The sequence below is a fragment of the Stegastes partitus genome, unplaced genomic scaffold, assembly GCF_000690725.1.
Source record: "Stegastes partitus isolate 25-593 unplaced genomic scaffold, Stegastes_partitus-1.0.2 Scaffold167, whole genome shotgun sequence".
Taxonomy (NCBI): domain Eukaryota; kingdom Metazoa; phylum Chordata; class Actinopteri; family Pomacentridae; genus Stegastes; species Stegastes partitus.
Window position 1 is genome coordinate 267,013 of NW_007577898.1, and position 24,618 is coordinate 291,630.

Here is a 24,618-nt window from a genome sequence, read left to right on the forward strand (position 1 = left end):
AAAATTTAAAACAAGGTCTTTTTAATGGTACATTTTAAGCAGGATAAGCAAATTCAGTCCACAATTAAAAACATAGCAAATCCTTGATTCTTCCATTATTTTGTAGCATTCTGGAGATACAAACAACATGACATCATTGATCTTTGTAAACACGTAGTCGATCCAAATGTCTGAGGATAAAATGAAGGGGAACGGTGTGTTTCTCATTGTTTAGGTCAGTTTTAGTCAGAAACTAGACGTCAGTTGGATGTTTTCACCCCCGAAAAACTTTCTGCACTGAGGCAGAAACAGAAATGTTGTGACCGTTTGGCAGCTGAATGATGTTGCAGACAGTGTTGAGGCGAACCTGATGGAGGCAGATTTACTTGGTTGGCTCAGTTATGTCGTTATGGCTTCTTTTGTCAGCATTTGCTGCGGCTGAAACTTTAAAGGGTCAGTTCACTCAAATGACTTTAAATAAAACACATTTTTCTTTTTTCACCTGGAGCTGTAGTCGTTGGACATTTTGGCCAGAACAGCTGTAAACACAACAGATTATCACACAAGTTAAGTCGACCATGTACGCAAATAATTCCCACAAACAGTTCTCACGTTGAGCAGATACAGAGCGACAATATCATTAAAGTTGTGTTTCCGGCCTTCTGATGAATTTTCGTGCAATTTTGAAAATTTTTTTGGCCAACTCCTGAGGTAGTGCCCCACTAATTTCACCAGAACAGAGATATTTAAGTCATATTAGTGCAGCTTCAAAAAAATGTAAGCTAAACTCGTACATGTTGGTTGATTTCTTTAGTAAAAATTGGCTCCGAAGACTTGTGGCTTCCCTGTTTATCAAGTCTACATTTAAGGGACAGTAATCTCTGAAAACTGGGGAAAAAAAACCAAAAACAAACAACTCATTGCTTTGGGTCATAAGGAAGTCTTTTTGTGAGTTAATAGGGCAGTAATTAATTATTTGTATTAATTAACAAGACAGTTTTTTTCCTGATTTATTAGTAAGTTGTTTAGTCTGAAAAATGGCAACCAAAAAGAAAAGTTAATTAATGTTTCCCAAAGTTCTCATTTTGTTCACAACCCAAAGACTCTCAGTTTACTGTCACAGAGGAATAAAGAAGCCATAAAACATTCACATTTAGGAAACTGTGGTAAGAGAATGTAGACGCTGATTTTCCTTTGCTCGTGTCAAAACAGTTGGTGACTAAAGTATTAGTTAATCGATTTGATTTGAGTGAACTGGCCCTTTAAAACACTTGAGAACTTCTTCTAATATTCAGTAACTGTTGTATGAGAGGACTGATGCATAGTTGAAAAAAGAATTAGATGAGAAGCCCGATGATGCTCTGGTGTCTGTTAAAACTAAGATACAGTCAGGTTAGCTTAGCTTAGCATAACGACTGGAGGCCTTTAGCGCGTCTCTGTTCCAACAAATCTGAAGCTCGGCAATCAGCTCTTAATTCTACATTTGTGTTTTTGTACAAATTAAGCTGAAATGTGTTCATCTGTGAGCTTTACAGGAGCCAACAGGTGTATTTTTGAGCCACACTGAGCCAGGCTAGCTGCAGGCTAGTCTTTATGCTAAGCTAACCATTTCCTGACATGAGAGCAGCATATATCTTCTTAGAAAACTCTGCAAGAAAGTAAATAAGCAAAATGTTGCACTAGTTCTTTAATTAAACTGAGTAGCAGCTCCCCTTTAACCCCATTATCATCTATGTATCGTGACTTTAGTGACGGCAAATTAGCATTAGCTGCAGCTTTGTGCTACTCAGTGTAAACATGACAAAAATCTAACACAACTAAAGCTACCAGGAGGTGAGTGTGTAGTTTGGTGACCACAGTTAGAGGACTAATAATGATAATAATCCAGGTGAAAGGTGCCAAAAAGGGAAAGTGGTCGTTAAAATAATTAGCGTACCTTGTTGAGCTTCAGTATTTCTTGGCTTAATCCTGTAAAACATCCGTGAATTTGCTGCTGCATCTGCAGGATATTTTCAAACTAAAACAGTATGAAGGAAACGTATTGAAAACTTCTAACAGCCCAACCTCTCTCTCTCTCTCTCTCTCTCTCTATCATGTACGTATGAACCTCTTGTGTCACTGTAAGCTCAGAGGTTTGGCAGCTAAAGGCGATTTTCAAATATGCAGGATTTTACAGCAACAGTGATTACTTTGGTATTAGTGCATAGGTGCAGTTCTAGATACCAGAGCTGTATAATATGAGGAATATGTACACATTCTTTGATATATTATATTAACTAAGAGTTATATCAGGCAGCAGGATCAGGTTAGCTCGACACCGAGTCCCTCCGTCATGGGCAGAGGACACGCCGCTGACCTCCAGGAGTCCCGCTGATGCGCCAGGACGCCCGACGTGCAGCAGCTCCACGTCTCCTCCTGGTGGCTGCTGTGTCACAGGGAGGCTCGTGTGTCGCGCAAATGTGCAAAAGTTTTAACAAGTCAAAGACCCGTGTAGTCCAAACTGAACGACAGACCGTCCTCGACAGATCCCAGACGCCTTCCTCCTCCTCCTCCTCCTCATCCCCCTCCTCTTCCTCCTCCTCGAGTGTTTCTGATTGAGTGCCTTTCATCTGCAGGACACAGTTCTGGTCAGAGTCCAGTCAGGCAGACATGTGAGGTCATCAAATGAAACAAAACACATCAGGGTCGTTCCTTCTTAAACTTCTGCTCAATTATTTCTGATTTGCCTGAAATTTTACAGCATAAAATGAGGATATTTATAAAGACACTTGATCCACTTTCAACACATCTTTAAACATTTGAACCATGTTTGCTAAACGATGTCTCAGGAATTAATTCAAGATAAAAGCCTAAACTTGTCACTGTTATTTCTGATCGTAATTCTGAATCTGCAATATTGAAAAAATAGATTAAATCTCAGATTTTTGGTAAGTTGCCAGTCACCACTAATCAGAGATTTGATCTATTTTTCCAATATTGTTATTGGTTAAGTATAGTAAAGTGAAGATATGAAAACCCACATGTTGTTTACATGTGTAAGTCTTTGTGTTGCACCTTGACTGAATCTGTGCATATCATTAGTGAGCAGTAAAGAAGCCAGTACTTGGATTTTGTCACCTTTAGAGCCAAACTAGCTGCTTCATTGTTCCCTCTGACTTTCTGCTCAGCTAAGCTAACCAGCTGCTGACTCAAGCTTTAATCTTCTCATCCAGCTTTTGATAAGAAAGCAAATAATATGTTAAACTGCTCCTTTGACTGAAAGACTTCATGTGAAATAAGTATTACACAGCTGAATTCTTACCATTTTTGTTAATTTTAGTCAAAGAAGTAGGAAGAGTAATTACCTTTATTTTGTGATTCATCTTTAATCTTGCAGAAGCACCTAAACAAGAACCTTGCAGACAGAAAGAACCAACATCAGATGTTTTCACAGCCTCTGGTTTGTCTTTTGACACGACGATGCTCAGAAAAAATTGTGAAAATATTATTACCTGACAGTGAAACAGAAGTATTCACAGTGACGTGAATGTAAAGGTGGAAGTGAGATGAAGGTGAATGTGTTTAATGTTACCTGTGCAGGGTCGATCACCAGCCAGCGCTCTGTGCTCGACTGCATGTCCTGACCGCTCAGAGGCTCCCGCAGTCGAACCTTCACTTCAACACGACCTCCTGTAGCTTTACGACCGTCCATCACCTGACACAAGAATCATCATTAACTATCATCCATCCATTATCTACACACCGCTTAATCCTCACTAGGGTCATGGGGGGCTGGAGTCTATCCCAGCTGACTCAGGGTGAAGGCAGAGGCCACCCTGGACAGGTCACCAGTCTATCACAGGGCTACACTTAGAGACAGACAACCAAGCACACTCACATTCACACCTACAGACAATTTAGAATCACCAATTAACCTCAACATGTCTTTGGACCTTGTGGGAAGCCGGAGAACCCGGAGAGAACCCACGCTGCACGGGGAGAACATGTAAACTCCACACAGAAAGATCCTGGGTGTCCTCACCAGGACGCGAACCGGCGACCTTCTTGCTGTGAGGCGACAGCACTAACCACCACTCCACCTTGCAGCCCCCATCATTAACTAATTTGAAACTAGAAACATAAATATTTATTTATCTGTAGCTGAGTGTCTCTCACCTCCACGATTTCCCTGATTTCACTCTGAGACTCCAGTTTGTCCAGCTTCAGGAGCGCCGTCCCGATCGGCTTGTCGCTCCGCAGGAAACCTCTGTGAGACGACACGGTTACAGTCTTCAGCCATTCGGATACTTACATCTTGAGGTTATTTCTTCTTTAGATTTTTACTGAACAAACCTGAGATCTACTGAAAGTCTCAATTGTTAAAATCAGGACTTGAGACTTTTCTGTTCTCTGACTTATTTATATCTTGCAGTAATTTTTCTTGTCTTGATTATTCTGCCTTCTATGTTACTTAAGAGTTTGGTTTTTACCCTTTTGAAAACCTTTTGACTCATATTGTATGGTGTTTATTTAGTTCCATGTCTGTTGTGTCGTTGCTGAAAGGTCCTACACAGGTTAGCTTACCTCACAATGAGAACTGGTCGACACATTGATAAAATATTGTGTTGTGATGACAAAACGCTACCAGATGACCTCTTAAAAAAAAATGTCCACACATCTAGATCATTTTTTCATGTTAAAACCTTAATAATAATCCATCACAGTGAACATTATAAGGTCAGACTAATCTATTATCAGCTTCTTGTAGCAAAAAATACTTTGGTCACTTCCAGGTGATTTGATGATGACATTTTCTGTGTTTTACACAATTTTATGAAACAAAGTTATTCTCTCACAGATGTGCTGTTGTCACATGCTGCTGACATACTGAGCAGCTCAGTCTGGGACTCACCCTTTGTGCAGCAGCTCCAGCTTGAGGCCTTTCGACGTCACCACCCTCCTGAAGCCGCGGTGGTTACGGTTGATTGACAGCGTGAAGCTCTGGTTGTATTCTGGTGAAAAAAACCCATGAAGGGACATCAGGAATCAACGTTACTCAAACCAAGTATTTTGTACAATAAAACAATAATTTCAGCAATGAAATAGCAGAAAATCCAACCTAAAAATGCTGTCTCACATGAGTCAAAACATGGAAATTAACCTATAATAAGTTTTATTTGTTTTTTTCTGCATACTTTGGGAAGAAATATCATTGCAGACACCACTGTAGGTCTGAATAACAGAGCTAAAGTGAGCTTCATGTCTCACCTGGGCAGTTAGTGTTCTTAATGACGGCTGTTTTGTGTTTCTGCGGCTGCTCCTGGTGGTGACAAAACAGAAGAAGAAACTGTAGATAAACAAGCTGTATGTCTGTGAGGATAACTCAGTCATCCATAATGTGCTAAAACATGCTAAAAAATGGTAAAAGGTGCAAAAACAAAGCTTCCTGGAGCTCGTTGGAGGCTCTCACCGTGCTCGGGTACGGGAAGTCAAACTTAACGTAGGCATCTAAATCATTTGTTTGGATTCCTAAAGAAGAAAGAGAATCACAAAGCATCAAATGTTTGCTTTAACCTTTATTTCTTAACTCAATATGATGTTTTTGGTCAAAAACAACCTGCTAACAGACCAAGATAACAAAACGTTAAAGGTTGCTGTAGCACGGGAAACAACTCAAACAGAAAATGACAGATTAGAATTACTAACAGCACAGCAGACAAATGAACTTTTGTAGCTTCAAAACTCAATTTAAGGTAACTTGTCGATGTACTGAAAACAATATAAAACATAGAAAAAGACAGATCAGTGTAGACTCTTACCACTTGGAGCAGGAAGATTCATCCCTTTCACGATGATAATCACCATGTCAGTGCTGCTCAGGTCTGGAAATATCCTGAAAGGAAGGAGAAGAAGAAAGGAAAGAGAAAGGATTACATGCATTGCATCTACTTGGACGACAAAACAATGCAGTTTCTAGAGTCCCGTGTGTTGTCTAACTTTTAAAAAAATCCATTTATTTGTGATGTTTCAGAGCTCGAGCTTCATCAGACAAATGGAGTGTGTATTTTTTTCCAATGCGCATGCTTTAGGAAGGCATTAATCCAAACATAACTTGACCAGTTTCCAATATCCAATATCCCCAAAGAGTGAAAAACACTTTAAATATGTATCAACAATCACAAATGTACCCCCAAAACTGTTAACATTAACTAGGTAACATCCTGATGTGTATATTTCCAACATATTTTGAACGATTACTGACGCTGGTATCAATATATGCATATGAATCTATCCAGCCTTCCATCTTAACCTACCAGGAACACCAGAGAATATCAATGGAATATAATCATGCTGACTGGCAGATACAGATTTAAAATGCAATGTAAGTCCAACAAAATACCTGAACTTCCCAGCAAAACATGCTATGCCGTTGGTCATTGTTTCATTTCAATGCTTTAATCGATACTGATGCTTCAGATGTTATTGTGCATCCCTTAATTTCAACAGTAATGTTAATTTCAACCCATGAACCGATAGTTTCTCTCGTCTGTAATTTGACAACTAATGAGTAAAAAAAAACGCGCCCACCTTACAGTACGAAACGATCTCTCCTCAAAGTGATGTTTAGGAGGAGGCAGACCCCTCGACTGAGCCAGCTTCAGCACCTCCAGACTCTTCTTACAGCTTTCTGCCATTTTCTCAAACCTGAAGTCGACACATGCAGAGGGAAGAACTTCATACGTGCTCCATGTGGTCATTTTGCTCCAGATGTCAGGACATGACCAATGGCTTTAGACTGCGCTAACTTCACAAACTTTAGGCCCTTCTCAGATGTTCTAACAGAGTTTGTTGTGAGTGACTAAAGAAGCTCACTTTGTTGTTTCAGCGACGTTCCCCAGGTGTGTGAATTGCTTGGAGTGAGTCATGCATTTCTGGAAGGAGGAAAGCCGGAGGAAAGCTTAACACATCTCAACGTTTGTATTCACAGCAAGACACCAACAGTGTGAAGCAACTAGAGCGGGAACGGAAAATATTTTTATCATCAGAACCAATTCATAAACGTCTACAGTAAATACACAAGAGAGATGAAGATGGCGGATTCTGCAGAGAGTTAGGAATCATTTTAAAGGAAAATCAGCATGAAGAGCCGATGCAAAAAATAATTATATAAAGTATTAAAAAAAGAACTGTGATCTGTAGTGAAACTTCAGCACAGGAGTCATCTGTGGACAAATCTTAATCATATTTATCCTGATGAAACCTGCTTTAACAAAAACTCTACAACAGTTTTTACAACAAAACATGATCTGATGGTCTGTATTTTAATATTTAATCTTTGAATCCAGCAGTTTTACCTCGTACTGCTCTTTCAGGATCTTGGCCAGCTGTGTGTAAACCTGCTCAGCTTTCTCTGAAATCTGCACGTCGCTGTGATGAACCAGGATGAAGTCGTCGTCCTCGTCACCAGGGGGCGACGGCACCTACAGGTGAAGCACACAGAGGGTCCTCACACGTCCCAGAACACATGAAATGATTTTATTTTGAGGAACAGGAACACTCATTCCGCTCATCAGTACTATGATTTAGTCATCTGATAAACATAAGTGTTAATGTTGGATTGTTAAAAACATTATTTGTTACTGTCTGTTGCTTCACGTAATTTTTACTTAAATTTCTAAATAAATACTCAAGAGAAAGGAGATCTTTGTACATCAGGATTGACTCATGCAGGTCTAGAAACTGTACATAAAAGTAGTTTTGCAAGTTAGACAGTGTGCAGGAATCTGACACTTTTTGTCAGTGAGTTGAATGGACACGTATAAAATGCTTAACTTGACTTATTCTGAAGTTAAGACATTCAACAAAAAATATAAATTCAGATATGCACAACAAAATGTTCCAGATGCAACGCCAATTCTCTCATCATAGCAACACAACATCGTAATATTTAGAGGAAAAAACTCCACTGTCTACTCTTTCTACTGTCTGAATGAGGCCTGTTTGTGGTTTTTGGAGAATCATACCAAGGACTGAGTTGAAAAAGAATAAATCTGCTCACTGTGCTGATGTCCACAGTTTTGCCGCTGCGTGCTGCCTCGATCATCGGGTCGAAGCCCTTGGCGGTGCGGAGGAACATCTTTGCCTGCTCCATGTCGTTCTTCTGCTTCGCCTGCAGAGCCGCCTTCATGTACTGCTTCTTCCGACCCTCCAGGAACTCCAGCTGCTGAACGGCTGGAGGGCGAACAAAATCCAGAGTGAGCCAACGGCAAACAGCTGGATGTGGTTTTAAGAGAATATCAGGTTCATGAAACGGACCTGTTGGTGAGAGTCCTTCCCTGGAGGTTGTTCTGTCGGGTGAAGCTGACGGAGACCTTTTTTGTCTTGGACCGGCCGTGGGGACGTCTAATGTGGGCTTTTTTGGCTCCTCTGGAACAGCAGGCTTTGACTACAAAAAAAAAACACAACACTACATTAGCAACTTATCCACAGAAACTTCCTTACCATGTAATAGAATACTGACAGCCCACCTCGTCTTCTTTCTCGTCTTCATCATCATCTTCTGCTGTTTCAGCAGCATCAGTAGAGGCGAGTTTACTTGCTGCCTCCAGAGCAGCAACAAAACCCTGCTCAGCTCCTGTCGCCTTCTGGCCGGGGATGGGAGGAAAGCCTGAGAGATGAGTTTTAGATTTACTTTTTCATTCAAGTACAAAAGCACATCTATATACTTGTGTTGCAGCAGGAGTGACAGCTTATTTAGTGATACAGAGAACACAGTAGCGGCATCGCCAAATCAAAATCCAAGAGAATCTCACCGGGGGGAACCGGCAGCTCGTCGAAGTTGACCGCTCTTCCAGCTTTGTGAGAACGGATGGCGCTCTGGTATTGCTGCAGGAGGAGAGAGGATAAATATGTTTTAGCAGCAGAGCCAATGATCCTGTAATGGGTGGAAAGAAGAACAAGTTTGTTGATAATAAACATCAGCCACATTTCATGGGGGGTGCAGGGGATACATCTGCCTCAATATGTATCTGTATAGGTTCATCAGACACTCGTGTAATATGTTGAATGAGCAGAACTCTTGCATGGGTTTATAAATTAATTAGAATGAATGAACTTATCCTTGATGTAAAAAGGCGCCACATGGAAATTTAAAGTGGTCACAAGTGACTTCTCTTAACAAAAGACACACAAGAGTAAATCATGCCGAGGGTACACATTTGGTAACCCAGCAGGAATAAACGTAAACTGAGAAAAGTTAATCTGAAGGAGAATGAATATTTGAAAGTAACACAGAATATCAGAGAGCCTTACTGTATTAAACACCATTATATTTAATTCTGCCATTTTTAACTCATACAGAGTCGCCGTGATAACAGACATCAGAGGGAAGTCTCTCCTTGTACCTTGGCAATACGGTCGTGCATGCGGGCCTTGCGGTCGTCTCCGCTGGCTTTGGCCTGAGTAGACGCCTCCACATACTTTGCTCGTCTCTGTTCAAGAGCCTCCAGCACGTCTTTGGGAGCGTCGGGGGCTGATGGGGGGGCAGGCGCTGAAACAGTGAAACCATGAAGTTCATAACACGATTTTACCTAAAAATTCATGCTTTTCTCAAAGAATGTTAGCATGAGAACAATTCTGAACTGGCAGCAGACTTCAAGTACAGCTGACGTCAATGGGAATGACATCAGTTTTGCAAATGTTGTGTCATAAATCAAAGTATGAGACAAATTGGAATTTGACTATTTGATGAAGGAAATGTCAAGACATGATAATGCTACAGAGAAACACCAATCCAAAAAAATATTAACTCACTTAACAAAGAGTTCGGGCATTGCTTTAAATGATTCAACTTGTTCCTGCAGTTAGCAAAATGACTCGTTTTAATACTTTGCATTGTTGAGTATAAAACACATCTGTTACAAAAAAGCCCTCCAAAGCATCAGTGCGGTTTCAGTGTAATGAGCTGTACAAAAAGTCTGACAAAAAACGAAATAAAACTTTATAAAATCCATCAGCGACCCATTAGGAATCTAAATTAGACCAGTGGAGATCCTCATCTACTTATGTCATAGATGAATATATAGTTGTTAAAAACACATTACTTTAAGGAGCTTTTCTCTTCCTTTTAAGAAACTTGTTTGTCATCCAGTTTTCTTTTCCACCGCCTATAATAGTAGGTACATTTTAAACAGCATATGTCTGACTGTGTTTCAATAAGTTCTGTTCTATCAAGATGACCAGAAAAATCATTTATTTTCAGACATTTAACCTTTTGTGAATGTATTGTTCAAACAGTCTCTATAGGAAATCTCATCCAGGAGCGAGTCAGTCTATAAACGCTGAGGTATGTAGCATCGGTTCATGTTTCACACTCGACAAATAAACATTAAATAAGCAGACATAACCACACTGTGCACAACACTAGCAGTATGTTTTTCTACTCGTTGAAGTCAGAGATAGAAATTAAGTATCATGGCAACCTTCCTGGATAAATTTTCAAGCAACATTAGCTTTTATTGCTTTGGGTGCCACAGAGATGAATTCTTTCACCTCTGAAAGAAAGTGCAAAGTTAAAAAAAAAAAGAGGGCGTCTGTGTTGCGTCTCCAAAGACACTGTTTAGGAAAGCAGCTAAGGACGCCCTACTAACCTTCAACCTGTCTGCTTGATAAAAAAAGACTATGCTTTCCTTCTTTTTATTTTTTTTACTCGCTCCACTCAGCTCATTTGTTTGACTTTGTGTGAGAGTCCATCTGCAGGTGTTGAATTAAATGTGCATATTTTATCTAAGACAAACTGCCACCACACATCTGAGACTAAACTATAAGATGACATTGTTATCCATGTCATAAAAAGACATGAAGTGGAAAGAGAATGCATGACTTATGAAAAAGAAACTTATGCCAACAATAAGTAAAGGTGTGTAGTTAATAATTGTTAAAATTGTTACTACCTGGAGCTGCTGCAACCGGTTGGGTGACCTCCATGTTTTGCCCAGAGGAAGGTTCGTTCACTGGAGCAGAGCTTCCTCCTGCACCTACAACACAAAAACTCAAGGATTAACTCAAATCTAAAGAGGAAAATACTTTAGTGATGCATTACAATACCCATACTACCTACTATATAGTGTGCCATAAAGAGAAGATTTAGTACATCCCAATACATGGCATGTCAAATGCCAAAAATAACACTGGGTTACAAAAAAATAACTTTTTGAAGGTGTCTAGGATTTTTTTAACTGATTTAGGACATTTTTGCAACACTGAATCCAAAAATGAAATCTGCTTTTCTGTATCAGGTCAGGTTTTTATCCTAACTCGATTTTTAAAAAATCAATTTTGCCACTAAATCAATTACATTTTTTGATATCAGTGATTGATTAATTTTAGTATTTCTCATATGAAATTGGATTTTAGAGGCAAAAATTCATTTTCTAATCCTTTTCATAAGCTAAATGATCCAAAAGTTGATGAGCGTAAACATTTGTAAAGGTAAATACAAGCAAAATGCATGTTTCATCAAATCAAAAATTTGACCTCATTGAGCAAAACCAATATAATATTTGGATTCAGCACAATGCAACTGTCCAAAATCAGCTCAAAAAACTTTGACACCAAAATGGGTATAGACCAGTGTAATCGAATGTCCCATTACATCTGGTCAGATTTTGCAAAATGCAAGCCAGCATGCTTTTCTGGCCATTCTGCGCATAGTTCGCTGTGCAGCTACGCTACATATGTCAGTGTCTCACATGACTATCAACAGCATGAATACACTATTATGACAGAACTGTACATTCAAATTCTATGCGTACTTTAAGTAAAAATGAAAAAAAGCATACAGTTTGGAATACAGCCCATGTTTCTGTGTACGTTTACAGTAGAAATTATTCTATTGAAATGAATTTCCCCTTATAGGCAGGTTGTTCCTATATAACGGGTGGGGCCTGTCTTCCTGGGGTTTGCACACTGTTTTAATAGAGCTGGTTCATTAACAAGGTAAACTACCACTTCACAGAATTATTTGTGTGGTTCTATCTTCCCTTCTTCCAACCCTGATACTGGCCTCTTAGATTTATGTCCACTAGAGAGACAAGCCTCCTTCCAGTGGGAAACATTATCTATCAATATATATATCCATTAGGGATCCATTAATGGTCTCCCTTCAGTCTGGCCTCCATCACAAACTAGGAGTGGATCAGACACAAACCTACAGAGTTCACATGTGAACATACAGTAAGGAGTCCTGTTAGTAGGAAATATGAAGGTAGTTTTTGAGTTTTGGCTGTACAAGTGTCTGACTACATCTGCTTCACTTCAGTGTTTTACAGCTTAAACATAAAATGTAAAAATACTTGTTTTTATCGTATATAAAACTGAAGTTATTGGATTCCAGCGATCCTCACCCTGTCCTGGAGATGGAGGAAGGCCACTCAGGTCGATCGCTTGTCCTTTCTCCAACGCCTCGATCACTGCATCGAACCTCTGCACCCAAAAAAAAGGAGGCAAAAACAGTCAAACATAATGATGGGCTTTGTCAACATCCACATTGTTTGAATGTTTCACATTCTTCAGGGAGAAACCCTGCGCTCAGAATGTGCAGCAACAGACTCAGGCTGCATGAATAATGATGTGTAGTTCATTTTAACTTCAAATATTACATTTAAATGTGTTTCTGAGGCATAAAAAAAAACTTAGTCTCATGACTGATGTTTGGTATATGAACTCAGACAGGATGCTGACTAAAGCACAAAAGGATAATTCTGAACAGAAACAAGAACAGGAAATAGGATTTTTCTTTGGCAATAATCCTGCAAGGTTACAAACAGTGTGTCCGTTATCGGAAATGTAGCTGCTGCAAGAATTCTACGATAGAAACGTGATCTGCTCAGCAAGTTATCTGAATGCTGCATCCAGTTCCAGCAGAAACAGGGCCTTATGAAGTGCATTTAGCTTGAAGTGACATACAGATACAAAGACTCAGAGCTCAGAAACTGGGATCGAAAGGTTTTCACAAAAAAATGTAAAAACAATAACACAAGAACTTACAAGACGAATTTTCATTCAGAATTGAAAAAAAAAGTCAGTGAAAAAATATTAAATATGAAAGCTTTTGTAAATATAAGAAGACTGTGTTAAGAATAGATTTAAAAACCAGAGTTTGAGGGCTGCAAAAGAACAAGAAACGCATTAGAGACCATTTTGTTTGGCTAAAAATAAACAGATTTCATTTCTATTTTCTATACCCCAGAACCTGACAGTGTCATCTACTAAGCACATTTCCCTACAAAATAATGTCCTGAAATCATACGACAAGGATGAAATACAGGCATAGGTCAAGAAAAAGAAAAAAAGCTTTTAGAAGATTCATTTAAACACAACAGATACAAATGTCTGGACAGGAAACACTCACTCAGCGTTGTAGTCCTTTAACTCACCTTGCTGGTCTTGAAGTAAAGCTTAGCTTGCTCCACATCTCCTTGCTTCTTGGCTCTCAGAGCTGCCATCTTGTATTCCTTCTGCCTCTCCAAAAGTAACGTCTTGGTTGCCTCGTTCGCTGTGGATTCACCGGACAAAACAGACAACAATACCACAGTGAAAGGCCTCATTCATCGCACACTGAGAAGCTAGTCGACAACCACCTCGGCTCAAATTCCAATCCAAAACCAATTGACTGTTAAGAATGAACTGGTATAAATGTGTGTGACCCAAGATCGAGTGAATCAAGTGTTCTAAAAAAACAGACTTGCTCTTAATAGTCAGACAAATACTGGACCTTTGAGGCAGAACATATAACAACCTATTAGTCGATATCTTTACATAAACTTTGGTTGTTGTTTTTTTTTGGTTTTAAATTGGATCAAAACACACACATAGCTGGACAAAAATCTACTTGCTACCACTATCTGGCGTCCAATTTATCCAGTCAAACTATAATTTGTATATATACAAAGTTTTACAATTGGAACCCAACTGGTCTCCAAAAACAGTCCACAGCTAGCTGTCCCGAATCATGATTCCTTAATGCAGTTAATCCATTACAGACACCTAATTTCCCTTTGGTTTTAATGAGTCATGTCAAAATCCTGTTTTTTTGGAAAGCTGCAGGTAGCTCGCACAAGCAGCCCTGACAAATCATCTCTCTGAATCTCTACAACAGGGGTGAAGGGTGCAAAGTTAGCATGAGCCCTAGAGCCACATGAGGTGCATTAATGGGTTGAACATTAAGTGTTTAAGTGGTATGGATTTAGTCTCCAGCTCGACAGATCGATTTGGGTGATCGATATGCTCTCAGACAAAATTCTCATTGGTCAGACAATCGCCAGCATTACTTTCATGAGAAAAGAAACACCACATCAACAGCCTTCCTGCATAAATAAATCAATTACTTTTTGTGGCAACAAAGGTTGTAGTATTTTGAACTCACCCAACCTCGTTAAGACTGTTGGAACTAAATGATTTAACATTTACTGAAGGTTTACTCAGTCGGCTCCACATTAACTGACGACATGACAAAGAAATCGTTAGTGTGGCTGCATTGTTCACAGAGATGGACTAAAAGTCGACTGTCACCTTCGCATATCACAGCTCAACAACCAACATGGCAGATCATCTAAAAAACGCATGCTAACATCTTCACGTTATATTTCTCAGTAGTTCCTGTGCATGCTGGTACGCTCAAAATCTGTAAATACTGTTTTTTTTTTTAATGTTAATTATGCCTCTGTGCACTGCGTCTGATTTAGCTCATCTAGAGATGATGTCCTCGGAGCAACTTAGTAAGTTCAGTAAGAAGCAACTGGACTTCTCTTTCAGGTTTTAAGAATCTGAAAGACAAGTCCAGTTGCCTCTTACTGAAGCTCTTAGGACTACTGTGCATCCCCGAAAATCTACACAGAGCTAGAGATAAGAGATGGAGATAATGTGCAGATTTTTTTTCCAGCAACCAGTCGATTGGTTGAACACTAGGTAGGATTCCAGCCAGCATAGTTTTTATTTGGTTGACTGCAGCCCTGCCAAGTGTGCAGTTACAGATATTTCGTATGCAAGCTGTCTGAGTCTGTGCTCAGATATGACACCCTCAGAGAAAAAAACTACCGATTAAAATCGTACGTTCTCCAACAACCAGTACTGTCACTGATATAACTTGGTGTAACCCAAGTGAAACTCACCATCTGTCTGACTGGTCTGCGAGAGGTCGGCAGCTTCCTCAGCGTTCTCCTCAGGAGACGGGAGGCTGCTCACAGTGGGCAGAGATGACTGTTCCTCTTCACTGCTGGGTGTGATGATAGTGGGAACAGCTGGTGGAGGTGTCAAGGCCTCTGATTCCTCCTGCTGGGTGGATTCACGAGGCGAAGGTACAGGCGGAGGAGGTCTTGCAGGAACAGCGGGTCGAGGGGCGTCGCTCGGGGCTCCGGTGGCAACAGGAGGAGGGATCTCTGCCTCATTTACAGGCCTCCCTTTTTTCACAGCAGCTAACATCGACTCCAACGTCTGCAAAGAGCAACAAGTTTCTATGAGTCTCCTGAAATCATGTATTTCAGACACAAGTTAGATCACAGAATGAGAAAACAGCATAAGATGCTTTATGGGCCAGCATAAATCAGATAAAACAACTTATGTAATGTGTTTTGAGAATTGATTTGAAAGTTGACAAACAGCACAAAGCTTTCCTTTAGGGAAGCAAACAGTGTGATCAGACAGAAATACCAAAAGACAAGCTGTCTCTTGTGTTTCTATGAATCTTTAGCTTTTGTGGCATTGACAAAAATTTACATCTTCAGCTCTGATTGGGGAACTGTTCTCACCTGAAAACTAGCTTTTGTTTTGCCTCTGAGTAGAGGTGCAAAGAAAATAAAACACAACAAACTAAAATAACAAAATAAATGGGAGGTTTGTGACAGAGACACTGCATCATGTTAGAAAAATCACAATAACTTGTCATGTTGATGTGTATTATATTAGACAGTGTGAGGAGTGCGACTCAAACTGGACCTGACATCTTCAGCTGTGTTTCAAGAATTTCTTTGAGAAAAGAAATCTTACTTTGTACGCAGTCTGTATCATGGAACATTCAACAAATTGATACCATAAGGTACCATTTATTAGAGCCTCATAATATCTGAATAATGACTTTATTTATTTATTTATGAACCATTATAGATTTATAGCATAAAAAAGAAGATTCAGAGATTCAGATTCAGATTTGATTCAGATTCAGATTTGTTTTATTGTCATTGTAACAAGTACAACGAAACGCAAGGTGCAGTCCTTTCAGTGCAAAAAAACAAAAATATAAGAACTTTGCAGAACAATAAAAAGGATTTTGTATTCGACCCTTCAAATACATACAACGATCAGTAAGTAAAGAACACTGATTATCTTGTCACAATGCAAAGTTCTGGACGCTTTGAGTCCTGGTATTCATGTGGATGTTACTCTGACACATACCACCTACCTAAACACTATGAACAACTGAACACACAGTCAGGCATTTTATAAAAATGAAAAGCTCCATCTTGAGCAGAACTTGAGTAAATCTAAGTACATTGTGCTGATAAAACTTCTTTCACTCATCACTTTTAAGTGGGAAAAGTGAACACAGGACTTTTTCTCTGACAGTATTGTACTGTGCGAGTACTTCTTCTGCACTGCCGGCACCAACATTCAGTTAGAGAAACGGTGAAAATAAAGCCAGATGGAATTTGTCTGCAGACGACAAATCGCTTAATCTTACCTGCTCTGAAACTGAATTTCTGAATGAAAGTTCAGATGAGGCTCTGATCATTTCAGACTGCGATAATAGTGGCTTATAATCATTTCCTACGTTCGTATAATTAGTTTCTTTCCATGTGTGGGCTGCTAACATACATAGCATATCTGGGTTAGCGAGAGATGAACTACTATGAAACTGCATTTTTCCGTGTGTGCATGATGAACTCTGGATGTTTTAACAGATTGCTCTCGTTCCTTCTCTTACATGCAAATGAGTCGTTGCACTTTCGGCAGCAAGCATTGTCTGCATCAACTGTAATAAATGTAGCCACACTTTTGAGCTTTACCTGCCATGAACACTGAGAGTCTCTGTGTGACAGAGTTAAGCTGTTGGAAAGGCAAAAATTCACCACGGACAAATGTCTTAATCTTACTGCAAATTGCGCAGTAATAAGAGAGCTGATGAGATAAAATACGCAATATAATGATCTTCTGAGATTCTAAAAAGTAACCAATAGCACAGCTGTTAACACCAGAGCTTATCGATGCTCCTTTATTTAGAATTTAGCCCATTTAATACCGGGGCTCCCTATCATTAACGAAAGCGCTGCTGTGAATCTGTGCATACATCATCATCAAGCTGTCGTTTCACCAACCTTCAGGCCACGATCGTATCTCCTGGCTTTGGACGTCTCTCCTGCGGTCTTGGCGTTTTGCAAAGCCATTTTGTACATGGCCACTCTCCCCTCCAAGGTGTGTTGGAGGCTGCCGGGGGCTGCCGACGACGCCTTTACTTCCCTCTGCTTCACAAGCGTAACAACAAAACAGCATGGAACACATGCTAAGAACGTAAAGTCGCACGGATAAACAATAAGAGGAAATAAAACACTAAACGCAATTTACAAAAGCTGTCAGACTTACCAGAAACAGGTGAAAATATTTACCTCAGGTGCATCTACTCTACCGGTAACGCTATCGATTAAAAAATTGTTTGCATAAAAACAAATCTGATTGAAGATAAAAATAGACAAGGAAGGAGGACAGGAGCGTCCGTCCTTTCCTGTTACTGGTAACAGACAAACATTTCTGCCAGTTGACACGTATGTAGGTGTCAGTTTCAGGGCTGGCAGAGAGCTGCGTGCTTTGTACCTGCGCCACTGGGGACTCTGGTGTTTCAGCTTGAGAAGATTCAGCCATAGAGGAGGATGCGGAGGAAGGAGTTACGGCATCCTCAGCTTCCTCCTCACCCACCACTTCCTGTAGCTCTGCCTGATGAGAAATGAATACAGCAACTGATCAACAAGCCGGCTTTGATTGCTCACATTCAAGGCTGGATTTTAGAGGTACTGAGTCTAAAGTTTTCCGTTACTTGGTTTGAGTTTTTGTGTGGTTGTTTGACAAATGAAAATACAGTAAACCAAAATGTGCAGATTACATTGGACCTCCAAAGAAAAATCAGCAACAGTTTATAGCTGCAAGATTACTGTGGGTCTATAAAACCTGCTGGCACAGACAGCACACAGGTCTAATATTTGCATATTCTTTTTACTGCTTTTGGCTCATGGAAGCAGTCAATTGGAGGTTGGAGGACCTTAGATGGTGATGATCACATTTACACTTGAATCTGCCCAGCTTAACTACGCCTTGAAGAAATGTCAGGGCACTGGGTTGGGAAAAGGAGCAGTGGCTTGAAAAATTAACCTACATTTCTTTCAGAACATCATCTTTTTAGTTACAAATTACTTTGAGAATACTGTATATAAAGAACTGGAGGAGTTATGTCTGAGCAGGACTCACTTTTACCTCTGAACTGTGCCGAAGTCCTGAGTCCAACAAGACTCAAAGATTTTTTTTTATACTATTTTGTACTGTATTAGCAGCCTTTGCACCTTTTCATTTTTACCTGTAATATGTGTGAGTGACTGGATACCCAAATGTCCCCATTGGACGAATAATGGAATAAAGGGGATGAATAACGTATCCATCTTCAGCAGGCTTAGGTCCTCACTAACACCAAAAAAGTGGAAAACATTACTCCAGTTCTCTCCTCTTTTTGTTGCATGTGTGCCAAAGTCACAGTTTTAAAACTTGACTGTTGGTTTTTAGAGCACGAAATGATTTTAGCTCAGACAGGGTTGTTGCTGATATTGAATTTTTTGTTATCTTGCACATAAATGTGATTAACTTTTGTTAAGGTGTTCGGTTTTGCAGCTAAATTCATGACATTACTATCAATAGATGTTCATTGAAATGCAGCTGGTTGAATATTAGAGGTCAAATGCCTTGATATAAGCAAGTTGTGCCATTAAAGCACCACCATCAGAAGAAGAGCTCAATAAAATATTAAAATGGATAAAGACAATAAAACATTACTTTTTTGTAGTTTATTTCGGCTATTTTAAAGCAGCTGAATAGAAATTATTCTAACAATTGCGAAAAATGATCGCAGTCAGCTCAGATAATTCCAACCAGGCAACTATGTCATCACGCAGAGGCAGCATTCAGCTTTTGAGCACCACATATCTGGATAAAACTTGTTTGTTACAGCTGGAACTTATTGTAAATTTATGCTAAACAATTTAGGCTTTTTGTTTGCCACTGCCATTTATTAAAGTGAGTTTTCAATAACGGTGGTACTGACTCCGACCTTTTACTGCACTGTAAACTCCTCTGTAAAATGCATCACTCATTTTCTATTTCATTTACTCTTTTTAAACCTTGTTTTAACGATTTATATACTTGACCATGTTTTGCTAATGTGTTTTGTCTTCTTTTAGGCACTCTGCCTTGTTGAAAGGTGCCAAATAATCTTGCCTTGCCCTTTTTCTAGTTCCAAGTTTTCTGTGTAAAGACATTGTCCACATCTGGTCTCCTCCTACACACAGAATTACTGAAAGTAGAATTGCTTCTGAGGATTATGGTGATTTTGAGTAAAACAGAATTGAATGAACCAATAAAAGTAGCAAATTCAGTGTTAGTAATACAAAAGATCCTGAGTCATGAAATTCTGACTATATGAAACTTTTTGACTTAACGTGTTTTCAGGAATGTACATTTTTAGCCAATAAAATACTAAAGTAATACAATTGTTTGAAACCACCTTTGTGACTCAGGGACATGGACAGGCTGGTTAAAAATTAAAGAAAGTAAATGAGGAAAAAATATAAAGATGAGTCTACATGTGTGGCAGTTACACAACTCACACAAATGTTCTTCTTTTCATAGCTCTGTACCACTTTGTTAAAGACATTGGGTGCTTTGTCGTTTTAGTTCTTTTAGTGCCATCACTGACTATCCACTATTTGATAAATGTAGAATGTGACACTGTAGGCTCATGGCGAGACAGTAAGTCTTTTAAACCACATTGCTGAAAGCCTAAAGGCTCAACAATAATAACTTTTTCTTTCCAGTGCAAATAAATGTATTAAAATTCATCCGTTATATGACGGCACTGAGTTTAACACCAACCAAGAGATCCTCATCGTCTTCGATATCGTCGTCGTCTTCATCGTCATCCACGTCTCTCATACACTCATCAGCCATTCTTGCGATGTCTTCCATGGGCAGGGGGCCTAAAACAAAAACACGCTGTCATTAACCATGTGACAAAAAACACGAATCACAGAAGTAATAAATGTCAACGGCAGCAGTTTCATGAGGGACTACTTTCCATGGATAGTAACTGCAGAAACACATGGTTCCAGAAATCTTACAAACTCATTATAATACCGTTCAGGCAACAAAAACTAAATAAAGCTGTATCTCTAAAAGGAGTCACAGCAATATGGATCCAATTTGGGCATGTAGTACACTATTCTGAAGTAATAAAGAGGATTTTTTTGAAATACTAACCGTGAATGTAGGAAAAATGAATAACAGCTGTATTTCACAATCACAATTGTTGAGAAAACAAAACTAATGGAATCTTAACATTGACGTCAGTTTATAACATGGGTTGTGTATTATTATGCTACAATGCAGCTGATCAGTCTGGTATTATTCTTAGTAGTCCTTTTTTAAGGAAAGAAAAAACAAAACAAAACAAATGAAGAATAAAACTACCATTGCTTGACTTTGTCTTTTTTAAATTTCCCTCTGTTTCACTCTCTTTTTTAAGTACAGAATTGAATTCAGGACTTCTTTGACAGCACATTTACTGTATAAAAGTGTTACTTTCGTAAGAGAAACAGTGAAAACTAATCCAGCCAGCATTTGCCTGGAGGCCACAAATCACTAGCTCTTTCCTGCTTTGCACAAAACGAAACTGAAACTGTGAATTTGTGTTGGACAGTTCACATGATGCTCCGACCATTTCACACTGACGTTTTGAGGGCAGCCACAGCTAAACAATCAGCGAGGCAATGGTTGCTTATAATTATTAACCCATGATCATTTAACTTCGTAAACTGTGTGTGAGGGCTCTAGGCTGCCTCCATACACAACATACCTGAAGTAACGAGAAATGAAGTAGGAGTGAGGCAGTCAAACTACATTTCTCTGCATATATGTAATGGACTTCTGCTGGATGTTTCAACAGATCAATCATGTTTGTGTCGTTACACACGCAACACTTGCTGCATTTAAGCAATGAGTCCTGTGAGCATTATTATTACATTATTACTAATAAATGCATCTTAAACAGATTAATTGGTGAGATAAAATGAGCAAGATAACTTTTATGTAGGAATAATAACTATTTTCTTAATTTCCCAAAATGTTGGAGCTTCTTCATCCTCCAGTCTTTGATATTTTAGGCTTTGGCCTATTTAATACCAACTTTTGGAATTTACAATCTTTTAAATGCACTGATAGCTTAGAATTCACACTAACACATTTAATGTCTATTAATGCATGAGTTGTGCTGATCTGAAGAAGGAGAAAGAAAGATTCTAGCAGGCCAGAGAGACCAAACTCAGGGAGACTGAGCCAGGTCAGCTAGAAGAAATGCAGCACAAACACACACACCCACACACACACACAAAGGGAGAGCTAAGTTTAAACCACAGCTCCTTCCCAACAGATAGCCATTCACGTTTTACTATTTAAATTCAATGTCTGTGTTTAGCAGCCAATCACTTTCCACTATACTGAATAAAATGTACATGATTATATGAAGCTGCATCCATTGCTGGGGAAGTAGGTGACAGAGCAACAGCCTGTTGACTGCGATTTTCTGAATCACTACTGGATCCTTGATCAAGTAAAATATTATATTGCAAAATAAATAACACTGAACGAGAGAAGTAGCTTGTCTTCTATCTCAAAAGAACGAACACGCTTCAACAGTTCCCATCCCTCGTGATTACTTAAATAGTTGACAACTAATTAATTAACTGTTGCAGCTCTACTGCAACATGCCAACAAATCCCCTTTCAGAGATGCCCTCTTTTCTGTTAATATGACAGCATCTGAATGCGTCAGCCCACTTCATGTCTGATGAACACCCTGGCCGCCTTTCTGTAAAAGTTTCAACAGCAATCTTACTAGATTGGATCCAGCAACATGTCAACTTTTCAACAAGTTTGAACTGCACCCAATCGAATCACCGGATAGAGGCACACAAAAAAATATATATTTTGAGCTGTGGTGAAAGTATTTAGGAAACAAGATTTCCACCTTTCAGCACCAATATTTGCCTAAAAACATCTGAGTGAGAGTCTTTGCTCTGAGTTGAATAAATATCTGCAGCATCAAGCAGCAGCAGAATCAACATGAGCAAGGGAGCTATGCAAATCTGAATACATGGAACAACACTAATTAACCTCATTAATTATTTGTAACTGAAACATTCTGCCAACATGGCGACAAGATAGGCCCATACCAGGATTCAACAGCAAGTCACACTATGTACTTTCATTTACATCAGACAGGTGAGTTGTCACACACAGAGAGTCACAGTTTAGTTTGTTCCAGCTGTTTTTAGAAATCTTTCCTCTGAGTTTATTGTATATCAGGCAGCAGCAGGAGCAACAGCAGTAACTTCATTAATTAGTTATAGTTATAAATTATCCCCAACATGGAGACAGGATCAATCGGGATCTAACAACTCGTTACATTATTCTTGTAAAGTAGTCATTACATTATCATCACACATGGACAGAGTTTGGCCAGAGCTGCTATTAGTTTAGATTAAGTCATATGTTTGTTATTGCCTTACTATGCAATAGAAATCACTTGGTATATTGTCTTATGAAGTGTGACTGACAAATACTGTGTACGTGCTGCAGCTCTCTTCAGCGGTGTGGTGGGTATGTCTGATGAAACCACAAGGAACATTAAAAGAAAAGCAGCCTATGTCTGAATGACAGAATGCTGTCACTTCAACAGACAAATAAAGACAGCCATGTTACATATCTCATGTCTGGGAAGGGCTCAAATGTCGTTTTATGGGGTTTAAGACACTTACACCTGAATCAGACACATAAATCTGCATCATAAATCATATCTTCTGCACTCACTTTTCCCCTTTGGCCTGGCTCTTCCTCCTGCAGCAGCTTTATTCCCAGTAATAGCAGCAAGTTCAGCCTCCAGGTCCGGATCATCCAGATTCCCCTCCATACCCATCATCATCTCTTCAGGGTCCAGGTCGACAAACAGACCCATCTGAAAGCAGGCAGCAATAGGGTCAACTTCACCACCTTGACAGCTGATGTTGTCATGTGAAAGCATCTCAGAGTTGTTGTTGTTGTTACCTGTTTGGCTGCAGCAGCGCCCTGTCCCCTGGGCTGCGGAGCTCTCTTCTTCTTACCAAACATGTTGTTGTTGTTGTTGTTGTTGTTGTGGCTTGTATTTGCTTAACAAACCCCTGAGCGACAACCCGGTGATCCAAACTACACCTACAGACAGAAACGCGTTAAGAAACCCCGCTTCTTGATGCGAGCATTGTGGTTAGCAGCGGATAAAGTCATGTGAGCTGTTGTCAGGTGGCTCCCAAACACAGCGACCGATAACGAGCTGCCAACTGACGGTGATGTTAGCATAGCTAGCTAGCGGTTAGCCGTGTTTCTGGCGTCTAACTCGAAAAGTTACTTTATAAAGCGGAAGCAGGCTGTCGCTGTCATTCTTCGAGAGTGTTTCTGGAGAGTTTTGTGTAACGTAAGGGGAAAGGTGTGTCCTTACCTGCTCGTTCAGCACTTCATGAGGTAGTTTTCAGACAAACTGTTTCATTTCTGCGGTTTGACATGATGAGGGGTTTGTTTAAGTACGCATGCGCACAACGAGGGCGCGTCCCACCGACCTCCAGCTGAAGCCCTGAACTCTGTCTGTCAGGTTCACAATTTAATCTAGAAAGTGTGCAATTGGGGAGAAACTCAACAGGCAAGATTTTTAACAAATATATATCAGCATTAAACTTCCTCAGTTGATTTACAATAAGATAATGATTTTCTGAAAGTCTAAATAAGAAAATGATGCAATAGACATGTCTGAAATGCCAACAAGACAGTGATTTTTTTGCACTGCAGATGTTGTGAAATTTTATGTTTAAATGTACAAATTAGATATCATATATATCTAAAAACTTACTCATTTGCATTAGTTTGCAGAACATAAATCTAAATATTAGATAAAGCCAGCCAAAAATTAGTTTCACTTTGTGAACATATTTCATTTGACATATTTTTTATTCTCTTTTACTCTTTGTCTTTATTTGTCTTTATATTATTATTATTATTATTATTATTATTATTATTATTATTATTTTCAGATTTTACCCACTATTTTCTTTTATTCTGTTTTTTTTCTTTTCTGTGATGTGGCATTTTGTTACGTTTATTATTTCATTGTATTGTACCTTGTGTCTTCTGTAATAACTTAATTGTGAAATCTTGAATATATTCAGTCTATCTATCTATCTATCTATCTATCTATCTGACTCTGAAAACATGCAATAAGCTCCATCATTATGTATTATTGTCAGTGAATAAACAATTAGCAATTAGGGCATAA

The 24,618-nt window shown here is 39.3% G+C and overlaps 1 protein-coding gene across 3 annotated transcripts; it reads right to left on the reverse strand.

Moving 5' to 3' along the window:
* Nucleotides 1-23,876, reverse strand: cc2d1b (coiled-coil and C2 domain containing 1B). 3 transcript variants are annotated; one of them, XM_008279662.1, is made up of 26 exons: nucleotides 23,791-23,876; nucleotides 23,364-23,507; nucleotides 23,130-23,274; nucleotides 20,140-20,243; nucleotides 17,821-17,940; nucleotides 17,328-17,471; nucleotides 15,129-15,450; nucleotides 13,395-13,513; nucleotides 12,363-12,441; nucleotides 10,911-10,994; nucleotides 9,363-9,508; nucleotides 8,772-8,844; nucleotides 8,487-8,626; nucleotides 8,275-8,404; nucleotides 8,018-8,190; nucleotides 7,314-7,439; nucleotides 6,832-6,890; nucleotides 6,547-6,663; nucleotides 5,778-5,851; nucleotides 5,429-5,487; nucleotides 5,227-5,278; nucleotides 4,871-4,970; nucleotides 4,135-4,225; nucleotides 3,551-3,673; nucleotides 3,324-3,373; nucleotides 1-2,588 (listed from the first exon to the last, which is right to left on the reverse strand). In XM_008279662.1, the coding sequence occupies exons 2-25, from the start codon at nucleotides 23,424-23,426 to the stop codon at nucleotides 3,362-3,364; spliced, it is 2,655 nt and encodes an 884-aa protein (XP_008277884.1). In that variant the 5' UTR covers nucleotides 23,427-23,507; nucleotides 23,791-23,876; the 3' UTR covers nucleotides 1-2,588; nucleotides 3,324-3,361. The 3 variants fall into 3 exon arrangements, with proteins under 3 accessions (XP_008277884.1, XP_008277882.1, XP_008277883.1); XM_008279660.1 differs by having other exon boundaries at nucleotides 17,328-17,474; XM_008279661.1 differs by having other exon boundaries at nucleotides 1-2,603; nucleotides 17,328-17,474.
* Nucleotides 23,877-24,618: the final 742 nt, after the last annotated feature.

Excerpts from the sequence above, each read along its gene's own strand:
- cc2d1b (XM_008279660.1), bottom strand. The coding sequence starts at position 23,426 with ATGTTTGGTAAGAAGAAGAGAGCTCCGCAGCCCAGGGGACAGGGCGCT. Across the intron at positions 8,845-9,362 it reads TGCACGACCGTATTGCCAAG|CAATACCAGAGCGCCATCCG; the intron begins GTACAAGGAGAG and ends CTCCTCCTGCAG. Across the intron at positions 5,852-6,546 it reads AGATCGTTTCGTACTGTAAG|GATATTTCCAGACCTGAGCA; the intron begins GTGGGCGCGTTT and ends CCTTCCTTTCAG.